A 21,165-nucleotide genomic window follows, 5' to 3' on the forward strand; every position below is an offset into this window, starting at 1 on the left:
AAATCTCTTTTAATACGAATTTTCTCAATCTCCTCTGCATAAATATAGCTAGAATCAACACAACAGAAGACATTAAAAGCGTTTCCTCTCTCAACCATATTTGAAAGTTGCGCGCTTTTGTAATTTGAATCTTCTGAGTCAGCGTGTTAAATTCTGGGTTAAATTTCCAGTGAAAACAGATGTCACGTTTAACTAGCAAATGTTGGTCTGTAAGCAAACACCTAGAAATAGTGTTCAGCTAGTTTATCGGCCCAGTAAAAACGCAACCTATAACTGATAGGCCACATAGAAAAGACTTCGAAACAATGTTGCTTGAGAGGAACTCAACAGTTACTATACTTCTCAGAGCTATAGATGTGCCATGTTGATCACTTTTGATTGAGGAAACAAGATAAGAACAACCACAGCACCCAGATAAATGCCTGAAAGTCATTAATGATGATGTTGCAAATTATAAGAGGCCAGTTGAGTTTACATTGTAAAATTATCATGATATGAAACCATAAAGATTCCAGCACTACTAATCTAGTGAAGTACTTTTGAGCTCTCCAGCTACACAAGTTGTTGATGGAGACAGGTGCCTTAACAACTGACAAATCTAAAATAACAAAAATTATTACATCGTATGGCCCAATGAATTTAGTCTTACTTGACCATTTCCTCTGTCCATAGCCATGTCTCAGGAAACTCCTTACGAACATACACAGACTTTCTCTTAGGTTCCTGGCTTTTAAATGTATCATCAGCAATTTGAGCTTCCGCAACTGGCTCATCACCATCAGGACCAGTAGAACCGGCCCCACCACTGAACAATACTGAAATATGATGAAAAGAGAATGCCGTTTCTGGACCACTCTGGGGCAGCCATTGATGCATTCATGGCCATCACAGCTTCAAGTTTGAGATAGAAATAACCTGTTACAGTTGCAGTCCCATAAGCTATTCTAAATCTCACCCCAATTAGGGTAAAATTGATCTTAACCTATCTGCTTGATATTTTATGATTGACACAAGGAGAAATTAGATGAAAATAATCCTGAAGTGAAGGTATTCAGTGATTAGAGATTGATTGCAAGACAAGAGTAAGTTTCTTGTTAGTCTGTCAGAAGAATAATTTGTCCATACACTCAGCTATTTGGTCACTTCAGACAAATTGTATCAGTTAACCATGCTAACATATGCATTTAAAAGAAATGATTGGAAGTTGAGAGCAGGGTTTATCAGGAAGACCTCTACTTATAGTGGAAGGAAATCCCCAGATTGAGTGTGTCCTTATCTCACAAATCTCCCACAACCAGCTATGAGCCTCTGTCAATGCCAAGAAACAATAAGCCCGTCACATCATCTTGAAGAATAATAAGAAATAAGGAAACAGATAGGAAGAGGAGTGAGCTGTAGGCCAAAATAAACCAAAGCAAAGCAGCTTGGCTCAGGATTCCATGCAATAATTGCTATTCTGTATTGTGTATGTATATTGTGTATTGCTATTCTGTATTGTGTATGTGAGTACACCATACACAAACTGCATTCAAACATCCACAGGTCTTCTGCCTTATAGATCTGAGATAATGTATTTGTGTAAATATAACAGTTATTCAATGGAAAAGGTAACATTGCAAGCAACATCTGAAATAAGCCCATACAAAGATGATTAACAAGCTTGAGCTTTCTACAGGTTGGATGATCAATGTGCTCACTTGAAGATCCTTCTAGCACAAGTCAAAAAACAACAGGTGATGGTCCTTATGTGAAACTTCAGGTCTCGGCAGATACAATACCTGAAGATCCTCTGAAACATGTCATGCATAGGCTCATCCTTAGTCTTACAAAATAATCAATTTTGCGAATTCTTGGTTCATCACCATCATTTGTGGTGTGTAGTGTTCATTGGTTTGGTATCGTAGAGTTCATGCAAATTACTGCACATGTCTAGGTGTCTCACCATACTGATAACCTGACTTGCTGGTCCTTTTCTTGCTCAGAATGATGTCCAAATAATATAATTACCTTGACTCCGTGATCACTGATGATGCATTGTTAAAACGAGCTCAAGTCAAATTCAGACCAAAGAAGGGAATCCAATTGCTAAATGGAGTACATCCACTTTATCTTAACATCATTTACAGCTACGCATAAAGAATTACAAAGAAAAATAACCATACATACATTGTATGCTTTCGTATAATAGTTGCAACTGTTCAGAGAGAAACAATATTGCTAAGAAAACAGGTTCTACGATGATTGCATTTTCAATTTTGAAGTATACTTTTCAGTTTGGTGATTTGAATGTAAATATGTTGCTAATTTTCAGTGTCCATTGATAAGCAGTCAACCAAAGGGAAACAATTCTTCCATTCAAATGAACAATCCATTTGACGTGAATGATCGACCTGTGTCACAATAATGTAAATGTACAGCTTCGATTGACACTAGAAGGTTCACAATTAGGTTTTTTACCAATAGAAATATACGATTCAGTAACATTTACTGCCTAGGATAATTTAAAATTTTCTCATGCATGTTCTATAGTTAATATGGCCTTTTGTATTTGGAAAACTGTTTGTCCTGCCTTTAATTTTTTGATACAAAAAAAAAATTCCATGATGGTGAAACTAACGTACAGAATAATTATACTCTATAAACCCTCCAGAAATGACAAAGAATTTCTTGAACATTGTTACATCTTTCACAGTTCCCACAAAATTAATAGAAAAGGATTTTCATCAAAGAAACTAATATTGTTATAACTATTGGCTCCCAAAACCAAATTATCGCAAGTGTACAGAAAAGTGAAACAGGCCCTTTAATTTTTGCCTGTCACCTTCTCTTAACATCCAGTGAAAGAAAAATAAACTTACTAGTCATATCCTCAAAGAGACATGGTTGTGGACATAAATACAAACATAACCTTCAGGATTTAGTTGATGGAAGCTTTATCAAATTGAATTTAATTCATAGGGTGCATTTTCTCATAATAGCCCTTTTACAAGTGAACAGTGATCTACAGTGGAACCCCGATTTCATGATCGTCGATTTAACGATGTTTTCGATTTAACAATCAACATTCTGTGCCCTGCCAAAAGTTACAGTAAATTGTATGGAGCAGAATCCTGATTTAACAATATTCCATTCAATGATATTCCCGGCATAATGATGGCAATCTAGCGACCCAAGAACAAAGTTTTTCTCGTTACAACGATATCATTCTTAGGTTAGCCATGAAGACAAGGAATCAGATGCACTGACAATGATGAAATGTGCATAATGGAACTGAAGTCTCTTACACCAATGGAAGCTACTGAAGCCGTCAGGGAACTGAGAGACTTGGTGATGTCTTTTGAAGAGCCAGGGGCAAGAGAGCAAGAGTCTCTTCAATCCCCTTTCACGGTTAGAAGAAAAGAAACCCGGCAAGCCAAACTTCTTGAGTAGTTTAAATTTTGAAAATGACCTATGAACCGTGGTCAACCATGAACACTACTGTTTAGAAACATGGAACAGTATGTCGGTTGGCTGTAAATTTTAGTTCTGTACACTTTGAAGAATATGTACACGCAGCATTTTCAGAAGTTATATACACTGCACAAACTATGGATGGACATGATGTTAAGTTTCAGTTGTTGCATTTGTGATTGATGTGCCCATTGCAATTACTGTAACTAAAATACCTACAGTTGAGGTATTATGTTGCAGAAACTTACTGATCTCACTGATTCAACTTGAAAAAATTAATTAATGACCACATTCCAATATAATGGTATTATTGGTTGCTTTGCCACCAAATTGTTAAAAGGGGAGTTAGTTTAAAACAATATCCCTATTAAACAGTAAGATTTTGCAGTCCCCTTGCCATATCGTAAGATCGGGGTTCCACTGTAATTCACTTTTTTTAACCTGTGAAATTCAACTTCACAACCTCAACAGATACAACACTTAACTGATCTCTCACCAAACACAGAATACAAAATTCTCAGTAGACCTAGACCACTCTAAATTTCCCGCATTACAGTAACAAAGAGCAATATAAACAAAGAGCATATATTATTGTGGCAAAGTACAATAATTTTATTTCAGTTCCAACAGTGGGATCACTGTTAATCCATCTTACTTCATGATTCAAACAAACCTTATTGTTTCTTCTGTCCATAGCCATGTCTCTGGAAACTCTTTACGTGCACGAGGTGCCTTCTTTGTGGAAGATCCTTTCTTTGCATTAAATCCTGTCCATTCGATAAGATCTGGTGCCAATTCCTCTCCATCGACCTGAAGGGATGCAAGTTCTGGGCCCAAATTTCGAGCTGTATCTACAGAGTTAAAGTGCAGCTTTGAGTGCTGCCTTCATTCTTCATAACACCTTCAGCTGTTAACTTAACTTAATAACTTAAGAGTAATAAATGGATGGACTAACAAGCCCATATAAATAGGGCTGGATTATTATTAGCAGCCTGACTGACAGACCATCTAACCAAGCAAGTTACACAATGGTATGAAATTCAATACAAAAGATGCATTTTGTTTTTGTTACTTCTCCTAGTAGCTATAATTATGCAATTGCACGTGGAACTTTGGCAAACAACTGTATGATGCCACATAATAATAGTTTACAATAATCGTGGGTGGTGGAAATACACCTGAGCATAATAAGGGAACAAAAATTCTACAATGCTGCTTGTAAGAATTTGCTTTTCTGTGCTTGTCACAAACCAAAACTCTTTGCATATACTTTGTTTCAGAAAGTTTACTCTGGACTCAGAGGTTAAAGGTTTAAACATTGTGCATGTTCTTTTGCACTGCCCTCCAGTGCCATTCTCTAGCCAAGAGATAAAACATGATGCATACCATGGAATTGCCATAGATGTTGTCATCTGACCACATAGCAAGGACAGCCCTGGCTGGACTAACATCCTATCCAGCAACAATTCTACTCGCTTTATGCCAGCAGTTTGGTTGCTTAAATTGGCCTGTGTGGTTGATCTTCACTCTGGATAATTAATGTTTCAGTGCTATTCATGTATACAGAGTGGGGACATTTCCATTGCCTCATAAAAGTTGCCATTGGGTGATCCAGTATTTCTAATGATTGTTTGATTGGTTTGGACATTTCAGAAACTAGAACCGAAAAGCTAAGAAATGAAGAGATAGGCAAGGAGGAGAAAGAACTGTGTCACAGATGAACTAATTAACAGAATTAATGAGTCAGTAGAAGTTAGTCAGGAAATAAATTATCATAAGCAGACCAATAGTATCACAGCAATAAATACTTGTGCACTATTTAAATAATGTATCAATACAAGCTTTAATTTCTTAAAACAAACAAAATTGCTATTAAGGTTACCGTAGACTTTTGAAGGCCAAATTTTGTGAAACTGATTGTTTACTTCGCTCAATTAATTTAATCAAAATTGCAAATGACCAAAAGATAAAGCAACAAAGCTGTTTTAGAGAACAGTTAAATAGGTAAAGGTGCTGTGATTCTAATTAAACATGGGTGCCGTGAAGATTTTTCACGATAAACTTCCTGAGTGAATTTAGGCTCATAATTACTATTTCTCATTTTGTTTTGGATCACCTCTCGATCATAAAAGGTAGGTAAAGTCTGCATACAGTGTATGAGCCAAGTGGCCCATCAGGCCAGAGCTTATCTTAATACGTAAGATAAGTGATAAAAATATTTACGAAGTTAAAAGGGGATCTAAAACACTGTTTGTTCAGTGTTGGTTCTAGTTCTTTGATTAAAGAAAAAAAAAACACTTCGAACATAAGACAGTCAAATTTGTTCTGGCACTTCCTTAAAATTTTAAAACTTTGCTCAATGTCATCCAGCTTCTTATCATTTCTTATTTTTTTCATCAAGAACTAAAACCAACACTGAATTAGTATTGTTTTATTGTCTAATTGTTTTAGGTCTCCTTTTTAACTTCCTAAACATTTTTATCATTCATCTTACGTATTTCATTGCATCCTACCGTTCGCTGACATTTTAAAGCATTTTTACTGTTAGAAACATATTTATGCTAATTTTATGTATTTTTACCTGCACTTGAAAATGACCTTGGAGAGGTTGAAACGTCGTAATTTTTTATTGTTAATTTTTATTGCAAAACCAATAAGAATATTGCAAAAACCCTGCCTACTTTTGTATTCTATTACCTGCTGAATAACCGTCATTGTGAAGTTTAGTTGTACTTGCAAATACCAATTAGTTTTATGTTTGAAGCTTTACAGCTGCTAACCATTAGTTGATGCACATACAAATGATTTTCTAGAGTCTACAGTAACCTTATAGAAGCAAGTACGTATAATTTTCTTTTAAAATGTTTTGTATTTCCTTCTCTAAGCTTGCTTGAGATGGCCATAATGCATTCAGATGGAAAGACAATATTTCTCTTGCAGAAATGAAGGAAACAAAACTCACCGTATGCTCGTCGAGGCTTAGGAATCTCACATTTGGCAGTTTTTATCTTCAGATCCGAAAAATAAATGACACCAGTATCCTGAAAAAAAGTTGATATGTAATAGAAATAATTTAAAATACAGCAATAACACAGAAAAATGTCCAATAATTTTATAATTGAAAATGTTTTAAACCATGTGAAATAAGAATAACAACCACTGAGCACAAAACAGAAATACATGTAGTTACTGGCAGAAAGTTTAAATGAGGAATTCAAAAACTCAAAGTAAAGCCTTTTAAACCCAGCCAGTTCATAGGGGGTGTTCTCCAAAATATTTGGTGGGGGGGGGGGGGTGCCACTGGGCCATAAAAACCCTTACTTTGAACAAGACCAAGTAATTCTAATTTTGCAACCCTATTCCAGACTCACTGTTGAAAAAGACTAAATACAGTGGAACCTCTATTACACGGCCACGTACATGTACAGGGGTTTTATTAGAAGCTGGGATCTGGGTACTGGCACCCATGACTTAAGAAGAGCTAAACTGTGACCTTGTATGGAACTCATAGCATTAAGAAGATAAACAAAACATATGCTGATCATTTGATTCACACCAACCTCAAAGGCTTTGGAAGCATCCAAGTCTTTTGTGGACCCATAATATGGCATGAATGATCGCTTCCGTCTCAACCATGGACCCCACCAATGAGGTACATGGCATGAATCTGACCAAGATTTTACAGAAGGTCCGACATCCTGAGAGCTGAGCACATTGATTGCCTAAAGGAAGATTAAAACTAATTACAAAGCTTTTTGTCTTTTTAAAGAGCAAAGACAGAATAATTTTATTTCAGCTGTCCAACTTTGTTGGGTAAATCATGGGCACCACTGACATGGAAGCAGTTAAAGATACCTGGTAAAATACAAAATGTGTTCAAACTTTCAATGTGCAGCTCCAGAAATTATCCATACTCCCCCCAAAGAAGGGATTGGAATTTCCTGTGGGGTGGGGCTCCTCGCCAAAAAAATTAATAGAAATGCATGAAGCTTAATTGGAATTTCCAGAGGGGTGGGGGAGGGGTCTTAGAAAAATTCCCTTCTGTGGGAGAGGAATGGATACTTTCTGGAACAATACAATCACACTTTATTTCAATTTCCAGAGAAATTAATTCAATTGTAGACAGCTGATCTGTGCATAGCATTTCACTAGTCTAGTAGGATCAGTGATTTATCAGGATAATCACAAAAAAATACTATTAACAATAAAAAATAATGATAACAAACAACAGAAAGACTTAGAAAATATACCACTATGCTAGATAACTCTAGCTAAATACATGCATGAAAAGAAATATAACATTTAGGCATCAACATTTTTTATCAAGTGAGTATAGATATTACTAACAATATCATGTCTGCCAAGATTTAATTTGTGTTTGATAACTGTTCCTTTTATCAGCAAAATAAACTTTTCACAAAATTAGATTAAGGTTCTTTCATCATTATTAGCTGGTTAGCTGTGGTAAATGTTATGGACAGAATGGACTTCTGCACATTTAAGGGTTTTTTTTTTTAATCAATTATCACTTTAAAAATCCTTAATATGAAACACCTTACATGATTTACACATAGTGACCTTGAGATTTGAATTTATGGTACCTTTTGTCAACAGTAAAAACTTACATCATCTTGAGTCAGTTCATTTCCTTCTTTCAAGAGATGGACACTTTTGTCAACAGCAGTAACAGCCACCCGAGACCCTGGTGCTGCTGTTATGATAAGTTTTGTTGGTTCACCAGGCTTTCTGATGCTCTCAGCAAAACGTACATCAACCTGTTGGAAAACCAAGAGTCTGTGACTTCTAAGACTTTCCAATGTTCATAGTAGCCCGTTTTGCTGATAACAGGGACACATCCACAGAGCTCATTATTTTTTTGTTCCCAACATGTACCTAGAAATTACACAGCAAATCTCGGCAAACATTCCTCTTGGGGAGTATTCCCCAAAGCCCCCGGTTTTGATTTATTGTTTAGAAGCCACATCAGTTGGAACACTTCAGATAAATGTAAAAATATCAAGTAAATTTCTCCCATGTTCTCACATTACCAGATTTAATGCAGTTAAATGCAATTTAATGGAGTTAACAACAAAGAGCACCTGCTTTCCCATAGTACAGTGGTGTTTTTGATATGTGCAGGCACCAGGATTCCATGTGCTCTTGGACTGAGACGTGTTGGCAGCCTTCACAGCGATAGCATTCCCCCTCCCTCTCTCCACTGTTAATTCAGTGTGATGGGTGTCTGTCTCCCCTTCCGCATGGGAGCTCATGGCTCAGTTTCCAGGATTTGCCAGCCATGGGAGTGGTCTCCATCTAGGAGCTGGCTGCCAATAGTGGAAGCTCTTGGATGTCTCCAGCACCCAACCTCCATTTAGGGATTCAGTTGTTAATGGCTTCTCTAATTAAACATACTAATTTTATTAATACCAGTACCTTATTTTCCAATATATCCTCCACATCTATCACCATATTATCAGCAACAGTCTCCTGGTCATCCCGCACATGGAACAGCAGGAGACGGCATGAAGGTACCATCTTCTGAGTGACAGCAAACTGAATGAATCCCTGGGCTGTGAACATTTCTTCATTCTTGGAATTCTTGAATGTTTTCATGGATGGCTGAAAATCAACTGCAAGAAGTTTCCTTCCCTGAGCCACAAGCATTCCACGGCTAAATACCTTGAAATCAGAAGGCAATCTAGGTTTAAATGCAAGTGACAAAACTTAAAACTCATATAATTCATCAAGTTTAGACAAAGGAAATTATGACCGTGAGGGTGTTTGGATATCTTAATTAGCATATATATTTTACGATATTATTTCTTCATTTTCCGCTCAGTTTTAGTTTCAATTGGGAAGATATATCAAACACTCAAGACAGCGTTTGAACACATTTCCATCACCTCAAATTTAACCAATAATACTCTACTATGCATCGTATTTTCAACTCTCTTCTTGGTGGTTGGAAATATGGCCAAACAGAGTTGTTTGTGTTTGATAATTACTCAAGATTACTAGAGTGACACTGTTGGATATCAGAATATTTAAATTCTGGACTTCAATTTAAATTCAAATTAAAAATTACAATTGCAAGCAAGACTCACTTGGTAGTGAAAATTGATGTTCTTTGTTGCTGTGCTGGTTGTGAAATCAAACTTTACTTTAGCACTTGATCCAACCTGTAAATAAATAAAGCACTACATTGTAAAAGTCACAGCCTTCAGAGAGTAAATTTACATGTGAATATTATTTGTATAACATGATTTTTGCATGTTGCTTGCATAAATTGCCTGAAAGAAAGCCATTAAGAACTACAGTACTTTACCTCAGTGCTTCAAATTTGTAGACAGTGTACAGTGTAACAATATTATTGTTACTAATAAAAACAGTAACAATCAGCATGTAAGAACCTACAAATTTTGAAGTCTGGCAAAATATAATTTTTATTTTGGTGTACTTATTGGCAATTTGGGCTAAGTAGGTTTTTATAAGGTTCTTATTAATTTCTTTGAAGGAGTTATAGTTGTTAATTACCAGAAAAACATATAAACTTGGGTTTTGGTACTCAAATATGTATACATTATTATTTTATTTACAAATGTATTATTTATTTTTTTGTAAACTATATAAATTTCAGAGTCACACTCCTTGGTTAAAATGTTTCTCATAATTTATCTGTAACCCACATATAAGAAACTGCTTGATCTTGTTTGGCTAAACAGGCTCTTATATTTTTGGGTAATAAAATGGCAAATTTCTGCCAGCCCTGTGATGCAATAATTCCAACCTCCACTGGAGTGATGATTCTTTCCATGGAAATGTAACTGCTGCTTGGAGAGTTCCAGCGTTTAGCGGTATGGTATGCCAAAGATTTACCCTTGTATTTAGCCTAGAAAAAATTAAATGTTACTGAGAGTAAAGTCAAGTAAGGAATGAGTAATTACACTTATAAATTAAAGGTCTCCTGCACTCATTTATCAGATGAAAGGTTTTTTTTTTTTAATCAGGATTGCATGAGGATACAGATCAAGGGGGAAATGATTGAAATAAGGTTTCCACCACATGCAACCAAGGCTAACTGCATGTCTGCTATAAACATACATCTGGATTATATCTTAACTAAATTTTAAAATTACACTATAACGTAATTTCTTTACATTTTTTACATATTAATTAACAATATTCCCCGAAAGAAGCCTCTGATCATTGTAACAGAATCACTTTAACCATGAGAATAATTATAACGGATTATTATATGGCTGTCTCACAAGGACTGGGAACTACCGAATTCATGAATTTGATTGGCTGAAATCAATATTGAAAGTGGTCTAGATTTTCCCATCTAGACCAGCACCTAGACCGGTTACATTTTGCGGTGGATAAGTTGCAAACTGAAATGTAAAATATTGACTATTTTCTTCTAACAATATTTATTTATGGAAGTCCCAAAAAGCCTGATGAGAAAAAAAGTAAATAGGACAAGCAAACTTTGGCAAAATAATTATTAAGTTCAGCTCATCGCCGTTCACAAGCAAAATGTCAGCTAGTACAAACAAGTTACATTAAACAAATCAAATTGTTTTTGTTTGCCACATAATAAACAAGTCATCTAATTAACCGAGCTTAGTCGGTCTGTATGGGAGAATCTTGACCTCGGTCGTGTGTACAGACCTTACTCATGACCTCAGTCAAGATTCTCTCATACAGACCTCCTACTTGGTTAATAAGTGCTAATTACATGGTATATCCAATGCAATACATAGACCAAAAGAACTCACTTCAAGTGAGAGCGATTTGGCTGTCTGTATAATGTTTGAACCAGGGACTACAAAATCCACAAGTCCATTTGCTGGGACTGTGATCCTCTCTTGAAAGACTGTCACTGCATTGTTATGATACCATGACCAGTCGGACTTCCGTGCCTTTATAATAACATGCACTGACTCTCCTTTCATTGGGCTTCCATCAGGCAGAGTAGCTTTCAACTACATAAACAAGAGAAAAAAACAGAATAGTGCAGATGATCCTTATTATTCAGTAAACTGTTGTTACATACCTGGAATAGCAATCTGGCCCAAGCCCTGCAGACCTACTCCATGAACGCTCACTGCAGCACAAGAGAAACAACTTAAACCTGAACTTATAATGGCCACACAAAGAGTTACTAAAAAAACTCCTTAAAAAAACTTGTTTAAAACATCTTCTAAGTGCCATTTGACACCACAACCATTTACTAAACTGTAGGTTCATATACTGTGAGCTACTGCTTATTAGCCCTCCACCAAATATAAGCCCCCCCCCCCCTCTCTCTTAGCTTTCTTTGTTTTGAATTTGTTTTGTTATGATGTTTTAAAGCTTAATTAAAAACAAGTAAATGAAAAACCTGTTTTGATCAACACAGCTATAGCTAGTCTTTTATTCCAGTTATAAGCACCCTCGAATATAAGCCCTCCACTTATAAGCCCATCTAAAAGCCCTTACGAAGTTTTATAAGTATTTAAGTGGCAATTTACGAGAATCTCCCGATAGAGTGCACTTACAGCCAAGGGAGGTATGGCATCTGTAATGTAGACATTTTATTTTTATCCCTAAGTGTTTTAGTGATTATACCTGTCCAACATATGCCATGCCTGGTTTAAAGGTTCTGGGTGTAGTGTGAAGAAACTCCAGTTTTGTGCTTGAACTGTCGACCTCTACCTCAGTCCCTGAAGCATTTTGGGAAACCCCAGTGGCTGATTCCTTCACAGTGGCATTAATAGCAATTTTTGCATAACTATAAAAGTAGTGTCGCCGTAAATTTATAGTAGCTGTGACATCTCTACAACCATTAATCTAAGACAAAAAAAAAATATTAATAATATTATTAGGGGTCATTAGCAATTCTTCTTTAGTGTGCAGTTTAAAATTTTCATAACATTTCCTAAGCTTTTGAAAGATGGAATTATACCATAGTTACTGCCCCCCAGGGGGGACTCCCATATCAAAAGAATGGGGGTGCCCATCATACCTTTTAGAGGCTAAAAAAGCCGTTTTGGTACCTCTTAGGGTGTTCAGCTGCAAAAAGATCTGCAGCGGGTGGTTCCACAGTACCTTTTAGGGTATTGAGCCCAAAAAATATGACAGGATATAATGTGTTGTTTTAGAATTGGTACCTCTTAGGGATGAAAATTCTCCTCCCCCCCCGCCCCATGCCCGGGGTTTCTGGTCACTGTTCATGCAGCCAAATATTATTGTTGTTTCTTTTATAAGCTAATTATTTAACACCACCTGCAGACTACTGTGCAATGTATGTATTATATCCTTGGTTGTCCATGACGTTTATTGCTACAGTCATCAACAAGTGGAGCAATGGTTCTAAGTTGTAGAAGAAATAAACCATTTACCTCCCCTGTCCTGGTTGTTTGAGATTCGTACTGTTTCCAATACTTGGGCATTTTTAAGTGAAAGAGTACTGACAAGGTTCCTTTAACTGGCTGTCCATAGGTATATCTGAGAAAACCAGAAAATGTAAAATGTTACTGGTAATTATAGCTGGGTTGATCATCCCTTCAGAATTGACTTTTGAATTAACCGGATATGATTTGCACAAATTTGAAGACTTTTAAATACCAAATGCCTTTCCAAACTAATATCACTAATTGAGTGAAATTACACCCAGGACAGCAAAATAATTAGCTACATGCAGCTAGAACAGATTTCACAATAATGAAATAAGAATCTGGTTTTTGCTCTGAGAAAACTATTCAAGACTTTGCTAGCTACTAGCTGGAGGTGTTGTCTCTAGAGAAGTTAAATTTCCACATCTTTTGTAGATTTCCAGACTCTGTATAGCCATACATTAAATTTCTACCTTCCTAGACATCTTCTAATTAGACTGAACTACGTAACTCAGTGTAAGACATAATGTAAGTTATTTTGGCACTTACTTAGTAGGGCAATATCATTGCAAAGAGGTTCCATGTGTCTTTAAAAGCAACCACTTCAAGAACACACATATTGTACTGTAGGACCTTCAATGAATGCTACATTAACTTACCGGGCACAAATGGTTGCTGTTATCTCTTTGCTATGCAATGACACAAAAGCTGGAGGTTCAACGGTCACTTCAAACTTTGGCAGCACTGTTATTGTACAAAATAAACACAGTGAAAAGAAAACACACAAAAAAAAAACAAACAAGCCAAAGTACCAGTTATGCGTGCTGGAGAGCAGAAAAATTACATGACTTGCACAATTGCCAACCAACACTAAGTTAAAAACACCTTTTAACCTGCAAGTAAGATTCCTCTCTCTTGAGAGACAAGAGGGAACCTCTGCTTACAACTGCTTGATCATTTGATCAGCAGCAACTATAGGAATGACAAAATACTGGTTTTTGACATGTTTTTACCAGTGTAAAACTTGCACATGACCGACAGTCAATTAGAAACACTGTCCGTTGGTACCATGCCTCAGAAAATACAGTAGCCAAGACAATCAAAGCAACATACACGCAGTGCATGTTGGAAACATTGGGCGTAATAACATTGAGGCATGGTATAAATGTATATGTTTGTTACCATATTTATCCACTTTAAACACACGTGTCTCTTTTTCACCCTAAAAGATGAGGAAAAATTTTTAAAAGATGTCAACAATTTTATTTGGAAATATCAAAATAGCATCATATAAGAGACATAATCATTCAATGCATTTTTTTATTCCCTTTCATTGACCAAGAGCACACCTGGTCACCTGAAAATAACTGCCTTCAAATACTGCTCATGCGTAATCGAAATCACACTCTTGTGTGAAAAATGGCAGAGTGATTTAAATATAAAAGCAAATTAAACTTGGTGATCAATCCTAAAACAATAATTATTGAACTTGATTACCACAAAGTGTTGCCCAGTGATTTATCAGTGTCTCTCAGATCAATTATTTGCCACTGACAATTCATAAAATTTTGTTCAACTGCATCCAATAATTGTTTAGTGTAACTAGTCATGATAGTCAAGGACCACAATGCAAAATGAATCAGACATCCTCCTATTCACACTGGTGGTCAAGAATTTCAATATAACAAAAATAATGCTAAATAAATTAATTTTGCAATTGCATGTTAACTAAAGGTACATGTCATCAAGATGGTTACAGACATGCAACTAGGGGAGACAAAAATAGTAAAACTAGGCTGAGACTCCAACATACAATTTACGCACTCACTCCAGGAAAAAAACCTACAAGAAAATAATTGTCTGTGAAAATGGTAGCTGGAGGTCTGAAAAACATCGCAGACAATTTTTTTTGGAACCACAGGTGGAAATTTCTACCATAACAAGCAACTAGCAATGAACATCTGAACTAGCAGTATAAATCACCAGTAAACTTTCTGCATTAATATTACATTAGAGCTGATTCACAAACAAAAAAACCCTACAGTTTCAGGAGGAATATTACTTCTCTGTTTGGGCAAATGGAGTATAAATTGTGTGATACCTGATACACAACTTCAACCTTCCAGTCTCCTAGAACAGGCTGGCTTGACAAAGCAAAATTTAGACTCACAATTCCTAATATTTGGATACAAAAAAATTAATTATAAATTTCCTTTTTCATAAAATTACTAAATTTAAGAATTGTAACCAATATTTAGTAACTTGTATCTAGATGCCTGTAGTTGATATTACACATGTCAGCAGTACAACAGGCCTCTCCTCAGTGTGCAGTTTTAGCCTTGCATGGACATAGTTATTAGTTCAGTCTCATTGTTCTACTGAACTACTGTGGCACAATGGAATTTAGAGTAAATGTAGTAAACTCACCTTGAGTGCAGGATGTCACAGGTCAAAGAAAAACTAAAATCTTACTTTTCATTCCAATGGAAGTGAGGTTACAGAGGAGAGCGCAATGTTTTTTTTTCCTAAAATGCACTGATTAATTATACACATTTTTATTTTGAGAAGTTGATGTCTGGCATGTCTAGTTCATGTCGAGAATGTCTGATAAGCATCTAAGAGTATGTTTAACTGACTTTGTTCTGGAATAAGAAATCTATTCTAGAATATTCCAGACAAACCATTCCTTCTGTAGGCCATTAAAATGGTTAGTCTGCTTAAGCTTCATGGAATAATCTAAGCTGTGGATTATTGCGCATTTATCATATGGCTTTTATTGCGGGTGATATAGTGTAAGCTCCGACTGGCTAAATCTATAGGGCATAATATTCTCCTGTAATTCCCAAGGGGCAATTATGGGCCGGAAAAACAAAACAAAAGGAAATCTAAAACCATTGCTTTTTTTCTGAAAATTGTAGTGGCTGAAAATGATGAGTGACAAGGAACTTTGAGAGTGAATTATATTATCCTGATGAACTACGATATCAGGAGAACAGCATATTCACAGCATTAATATTATTTACAAATGAGTTGGTGCCAGAAAGGATGAAGGAGACACCAAAACAGCTTTTCATATGCCATATAAGAAACTACTTATTAAACTTGAACATTTGGTCTTTAGTGACAATCCCCAACCTCAGCCTCGCCCTCCTGACCTCACTTTAGTATCACTCAGTCAATGTGACAAAGTCTTGGTTTGAGATTTTTCTGTCAAGTCAGCTCACTCTTGGTTAATTATAATAAGTAGTTATTTAAAGGTATGCTTGTAAACAACTCTTTTATTTCTTCACACAAGGAAAGGAGAAGAAACACCTAGCTTCTTGCATACATGTACTTTTTCCAAATTCAGGAGTGTGGTTATTTGCGTGAAGACCCCCCTTTTTCGCAACACATTGAAAAGTGACGTCATCATTCCAGATTATTCTGAGTATTCTGCCCCGCTAGAGTACAATAAAAAAGTGAAGCCTTGGACCGATGGCTCCTAGCTGCCGGAGCTTATCTCCGTTTCTGTAGCATGAAGCGGCTAGGAGTATTTCTACTCCCCCTGGACAGGATGCTAGTTCATCGCAGGTCACTCCCCCGTAATTTGTTAGGTTTCCCCAACAATTCACCGGTACCCATTTATAATCCTGGGTGGAGAGAGGCACTCTGAGAGTTGAGTGTCTTGCCCAAGAACACAACACCGTGTCCCTGGCTAGGGCTCAAACCTGGACCGCTCGCTTCAGGGACGAGCACACTAACCATGAGGCCACTGTGCCTCCCACTCTAGAGTACAATGCCTGGAAAAAATTATATTCTGCATATTCCAGAATTGGAATGGTGACTATATCAAAGGGATATTGGGGCTTTTCCAGAAAAAGAAAAATCAAAAGCATCCTAAGTATAAGGCTAGCTCAGCCAGTCAGCTTTGTAAACTACCCACTGTAGACTTGAAGACAAGATGGATTAGCAATCAGGTTATCAATAATATTAGGAAAAAAGCCCTTTTAACGATTAGCTTTTCTCAACTGTATTACGATGTAACCCAACATGTGTGGGAGGCAAGTTTAGACAATTATGTGGATTCTGCTTCACATTCACAATTTACATTAGAGTGCAAATGAGAAAAGTTAATCATGAAAAGGGCTACTGATGAACTCAGATATATCAATAGAACGAATGATCAGCAAATCAAGGGATTAATCAATCATATTTTTGATATATAGACAGACAGAGAGAGACACATATGGACAAACTGTAATCTTTAAACAGGATTTCTTCACTTACCACCGACAAAAGTCTGGTCATTCCATTGCTTTGTTCGCACACCACCAGGGCTCTACAGAAGAAAAAAAGAAAACATGTTCAATGCTCAAAATAGCAGCCTGCCAATGGCCAAATGGCCAGCCAAATTTTATGTTTGGCAGGCAAAAATAACAATGAACTGCCAAATGGATAAAGAAAAGGCAGGCCAAATTTACCAGACTGGTTTTGTGACATTTGCTTCTCCTCTTACCATTCTCCTTTATCTACTATTCCTCTCCACAAATCAATCATCTCCATGAAAAATATTAGGGGAAGATCCCTTGACTGTAGCTCTTGACCTTAAAAGTTTTCAGGTGCATAATGGCTTGCGGTTTTCTCAAGTAATTTTACCCAAAATGCTCCCGCGCAACTCCTGAGCATGGTTCCATCAACAAAGCGATTTATTTGTTCAGGGATAAAATTATGGAAGGCTGCAACCCCAATGCTCAGAACATTAAAGTATATATAAACTTCCAATATCTACATGACCATTTTGATGAATATGGAATTAGTCTAAAAAAGGCCTGAGGCAGATACGTCTGATAGAAACGGAGAAGCACTAATGGCCCTCAAGATCAAAGTTGTTGAGAAAGGCATGGAGCATTATAATATGGATCCGCATCCTGTTAGCCCAATATGAGTTGACAGAGTTGTGGGTTAACACACAGTCAAAGTTTGGTTTTTTATTCACAACCTGGAGAAGCTTGGGAATGTTCTCTTCAACAAGAGCAAAACACTAATCAAAGGGACAGACGGAGAATTGGCAGATGCAACATCGATGCAACAGATCCAATAATGCAAAAAAATAATGTAATTTCTACTGAAAATCAAAAAATTATACAATTGCATTAACAGTAAAAATGTCAATAGTTGGCAAGCCAAACAAAAAAAAAAACAATAAATGACAATCAAAATTTGTATGGCCTGCCAAAAATTAATAAATTGGCAGGCCAGATTTTTTTTCCTATTTTGAGCCCTGATATTCATATAAATTACAATCTTTACAGTGTGATAACTTGCACTGGGACACTTGGAAGAAAATTACCAATAAAAAAAACACAGAAAGAACCAACAAACTACTAAACTGTAATCAGCAGTAAGTTATCATTAGTCAAAGTGAATATTCATAGAAATGATATTTTAAAAATGCTACTCACAGTGATGGTAACTCTTTTGACCTGCAAAAAATCAAACCAGTGTTTATTAAAATGTTTATAATTACCAGTAAGTGACAAAATTATAAAACAGGTTTGACATTCCTTAATAACACTACATGTATCTGGCAGATTAATATAAATGATCATGACAGAGTTTTAGGAAAATGCATATTTCAACAGAGCAATTTAATATCTCTACCTGTCCTTTTAAAGGCCTTAGGTTTTCATCCACTCCAACAATGCGCATATTGACTACAAAGGAAAGTCAAATCACATCATTCCATTAACTTCCTGCAAACTTTATCTAGGCTGCAGCATCCAAAGAAAGTCATGTTTGATAGCCTGGGGCTAGTGGATTTTGTGGTCAGGCTAGCGGATTCTTTCCTTCACTTGCCTGCACCAATGGGCAATGAATTTTAATTTGGGATTAAACATTGTTTTAAGGAAATTCAAGTTCTGATACAGCCTCAAATTTTGGAGTTAGTGGGAATGATATTTGGCTAGTACATTAGAGTTACAGCTTGCCCAAAGGGCAAGCCTGAAAAAAGATTTTCTTTGCACCCTGATAATGTTACTCTTGATTCCTCCCTATTTTTCTAAGCCTATAAAGAAATGATATTTTTCAAAGGAAGTCTCCAACTACAGATGAGTTCCATGAGGGTGTAAGCTCAGGGTGAGGGGTGAGAGGAAGGCACCTCTCATTATATATCTTGCTGGAGCATCAGATGTGAAGGCCCAATTTCATGATCTATGCTGCAAGTATAGACTGCCCTTGAAAAGTATGTGCTGACAAAACACAAATCATTATACCACTGGGGTTTTCAAAAGGCATTACCTGTCTGGCCTGGTTTGTAAATGGGTTTATCTGTCTGAATGAACACAGAATTCTTTGGAATGAGAACGCTGATTGTTTCACTCTTTTGAAAGACATGCTTTCCATCTACTGGTCCTCCAGAAACAGACAACTTTGCTTCAATGCTCTGTTTACCACTTGTCTCCAAGTCCCTTGGTATCTGCAGTCACAAAAAGATGTGATCACATACATCTCTGCACGCATACTGGCCTACTGACAAGTAACATGTCAAAACAATTTGTCATTCCCATTGTATGCCACTTTCTCATTTGTAATCACAAGTGACAAATGCGCCTAGTGTGATTTTCATTAGGTCATTTCAATAAGTAAAGAGGGTAGTAGGAATAAAAAAAACCCTACCATCCAAGTCTAAATTTTTACTGGGCAGTAACTAGTTGGCTATGGTTTGTCTGTCAAAGAAGTAATGTATTTTAATCAACTAACACTGCACTGTATCTTGCATGGTGCCAGAATGCAAAGGAGACAAACATAGCATTCACAGATAGAATTAGATTGAACTCTCTTTCAGAAATGTTTCATGTACAAGTTTTAAGAACAATATTGTCCACGGTCCAAAAGCAATACTGAGAAATCAGTAATCTGCACATCACTCCTTCCTACTACATTAAACTTATAATTGGTGCTTACAAATAAGGCAGTGTAAAAAGAATTTAAGTAAAACAGAAGGTCATGTCTATCATGGCAGCTGCCAGAATGAAAATTTTGTTATATGAATCAGATTTTGATTTAAGAATCAGAAATTGATTGACAGTGAATGCTGGACTTTAAATTTAATTTTTACCTTAAGTTTAAGGATGCCATCAGCATCACTATTAAATTGTGCTCCATTACTAGCGATAACATCTCCACTTGTTTTATATGTAAGTGTGGAATTGATAACCCACGGTTCAGTGATGTTAACGAGACTGACAGAGAGCTCCTGAGTGCTGCCGGCACGGAAAAGTCTTGGAGATGTTACAAGGTAGCCGCTGCAAAGATAGAAATGAATGTGTTAAAGCAATGGAAACATTTTAACCTCCAGTACACCCTCTTCAAAGGAGGGGGACAAGAACTTCTGCAAGTGACAGCACAATACAAACGACTAAGGACTTCCCAATATATACCGTTGCTCTTGCACATATAATTACTCCTGGAGTGACAAGATGTGAAGATTCCAAGTAAATTTTTCAAGAGAGAGCAAATTGTAATTTATTTTTAGCAATTTTTCCATCTGCAAAACATTATTACTTTCACATCAAAACCTTGTGATTGTGTGACCCATTATAATACAGTGGAACCTTGATATAATGAAGGGCCCAGGATCTGGCAAAATGAGGTGTCCATATATGGGTTTTTCTTCCATATATTCTATATTATTATTACTATGGCAAAAAATATCACATTTTGGTTTGTTAAATCAAGGCTCCAGAGTACCCCTTTCATAACTTCTGTCACTTACATGTATAGTCACAGAAAACTAAACTAAACTAAACTAAACTACTATTTTTAGATTTCCATCAATGAAAAAACAGCCTTTTAAGGTTTTGATTTTTTTGAATTCATGCTAACAATGCTCTCCTTTTTAGTTAAGATGCGAATGATTTACAATAAGGGCAACAGTCTATCTACCATTCCAGCTCTAAGTTATCTCCAAACTTTTTTCAATTTGATTACTTTTTTAGCAAGAGTGAACTTATGTTTGAAATGGGCATGAAAAAATATAGTTTTGTTTACAGGGTTACTGTAACGATTCACTTTAAACCTCTCCTTCCAATAAGAACTTCGCCCCCCCCCCCCCCTTTCTAAAAGAGCCCCACCCTCGAGTGTATTTCTTCAATACAACCCTCAACTCCATCCAGTGCACCTTTATATTTCCAAAAGTTACATTCCAATATATATTAGACTGATTAGAAGAGCGAGTTATGTAGTCTCCTTTCTCATCTGAAAATAATCTTGAGTATACTGAACAAGAAAATGTTGTTGAAAAAAAAGTGGTGAACCCCAAAAGTTACGGTACCCTGAGTAAGCATTACCACATAAATGT

The 21,165-nt window shown here is 36.3% G+C and overlaps 1 protein-coding gene across 2 annotated transcripts in view; it reads right to left on the bottom strand.

The window, feature by feature from the left end:
• LOC145478377 (C3 and PZP-like alpha-2-macroglobulin domain-containing protein 8) overlaps nt 1-21,165 on the bottom strand; it is a 44,226-nt gene that overhangs the window by 21,415 nt on the left and 1,646 nt on the right. The window contains exons 2-19 of one of the 2 annotated variants that reach the window (XM_081456393.1): nt 19,924-20,110; nt 19,104-19,281; nt 18,468-18,520; nt 18,269-18,289; nt 17,094-17,145; nt 14,929-15,002; nt 14,010-14,049; nt 13,487-13,571; nt 12,834-12,939; nt 12,061-12,282; nt 11,229-11,435; nt 10,238-10,339; nt 9,555-9,629; nt 8,884-9,129; nt 8,076-8,225; nt 7,011-7,172; nt 6,413-6,491; nt 650-815 (exon numbers count right to left, since the gene is read on the bottom strand). In XM_081456393.1, the coding sequence (XP_081312519.1) occupies nt 650-815; nt 6,413-6,491; nt 7,011-7,172; nt 8,076-8,225; nt 8,884-9,129; nt 9,555-9,629; nt 10,238-10,339; nt 11,229-11,435; nt 12,061-12,282; nt 12,834-12,939; nt 13,487-13,571; nt 14,010-14,049; nt 14,929-15,002; nt 17,094-17,145; nt 18,269-18,289; nt 18,468-18,520; nt 19,104-19,281; nt 19,924-20,110 (2,205 nt within the window). The remainder of the gene's footprint in view (nt 1-649; nt 816-6,412; nt 6,492-7,010; nt 7,173-8,075; nt 8,226-8,883; nt 9,130-9,554; nt 9,630-10,237; nt 10,340-11,228; nt 11,436-12,060; nt 12,283-12,833; nt 12,940-13,486; nt 13,572-14,009; nt 14,050-14,928; nt 15,003-17,093; nt 17,146-18,268; nt 18,290-18,467; nt 18,521-19,103; nt 19,282-19,923; nt 20,111-21,165) is intronic. The other variant, XM_081456388.1, reaches the window with a different exon arrangement.

This window comes from Orbicella franksi, chromosome 1 (genome assembly GCF_964199315.1).
Source record: "Orbicella franksi chromosome 1, jaOrbFran1.1, whole genome shotgun sequence".
Taxonomy (NCBI): Eukaryota; Metazoa; Cnidaria; class Anthozoa; order Scleractinia; family Merulinidae; genus Orbicella; species Orbicella franksi.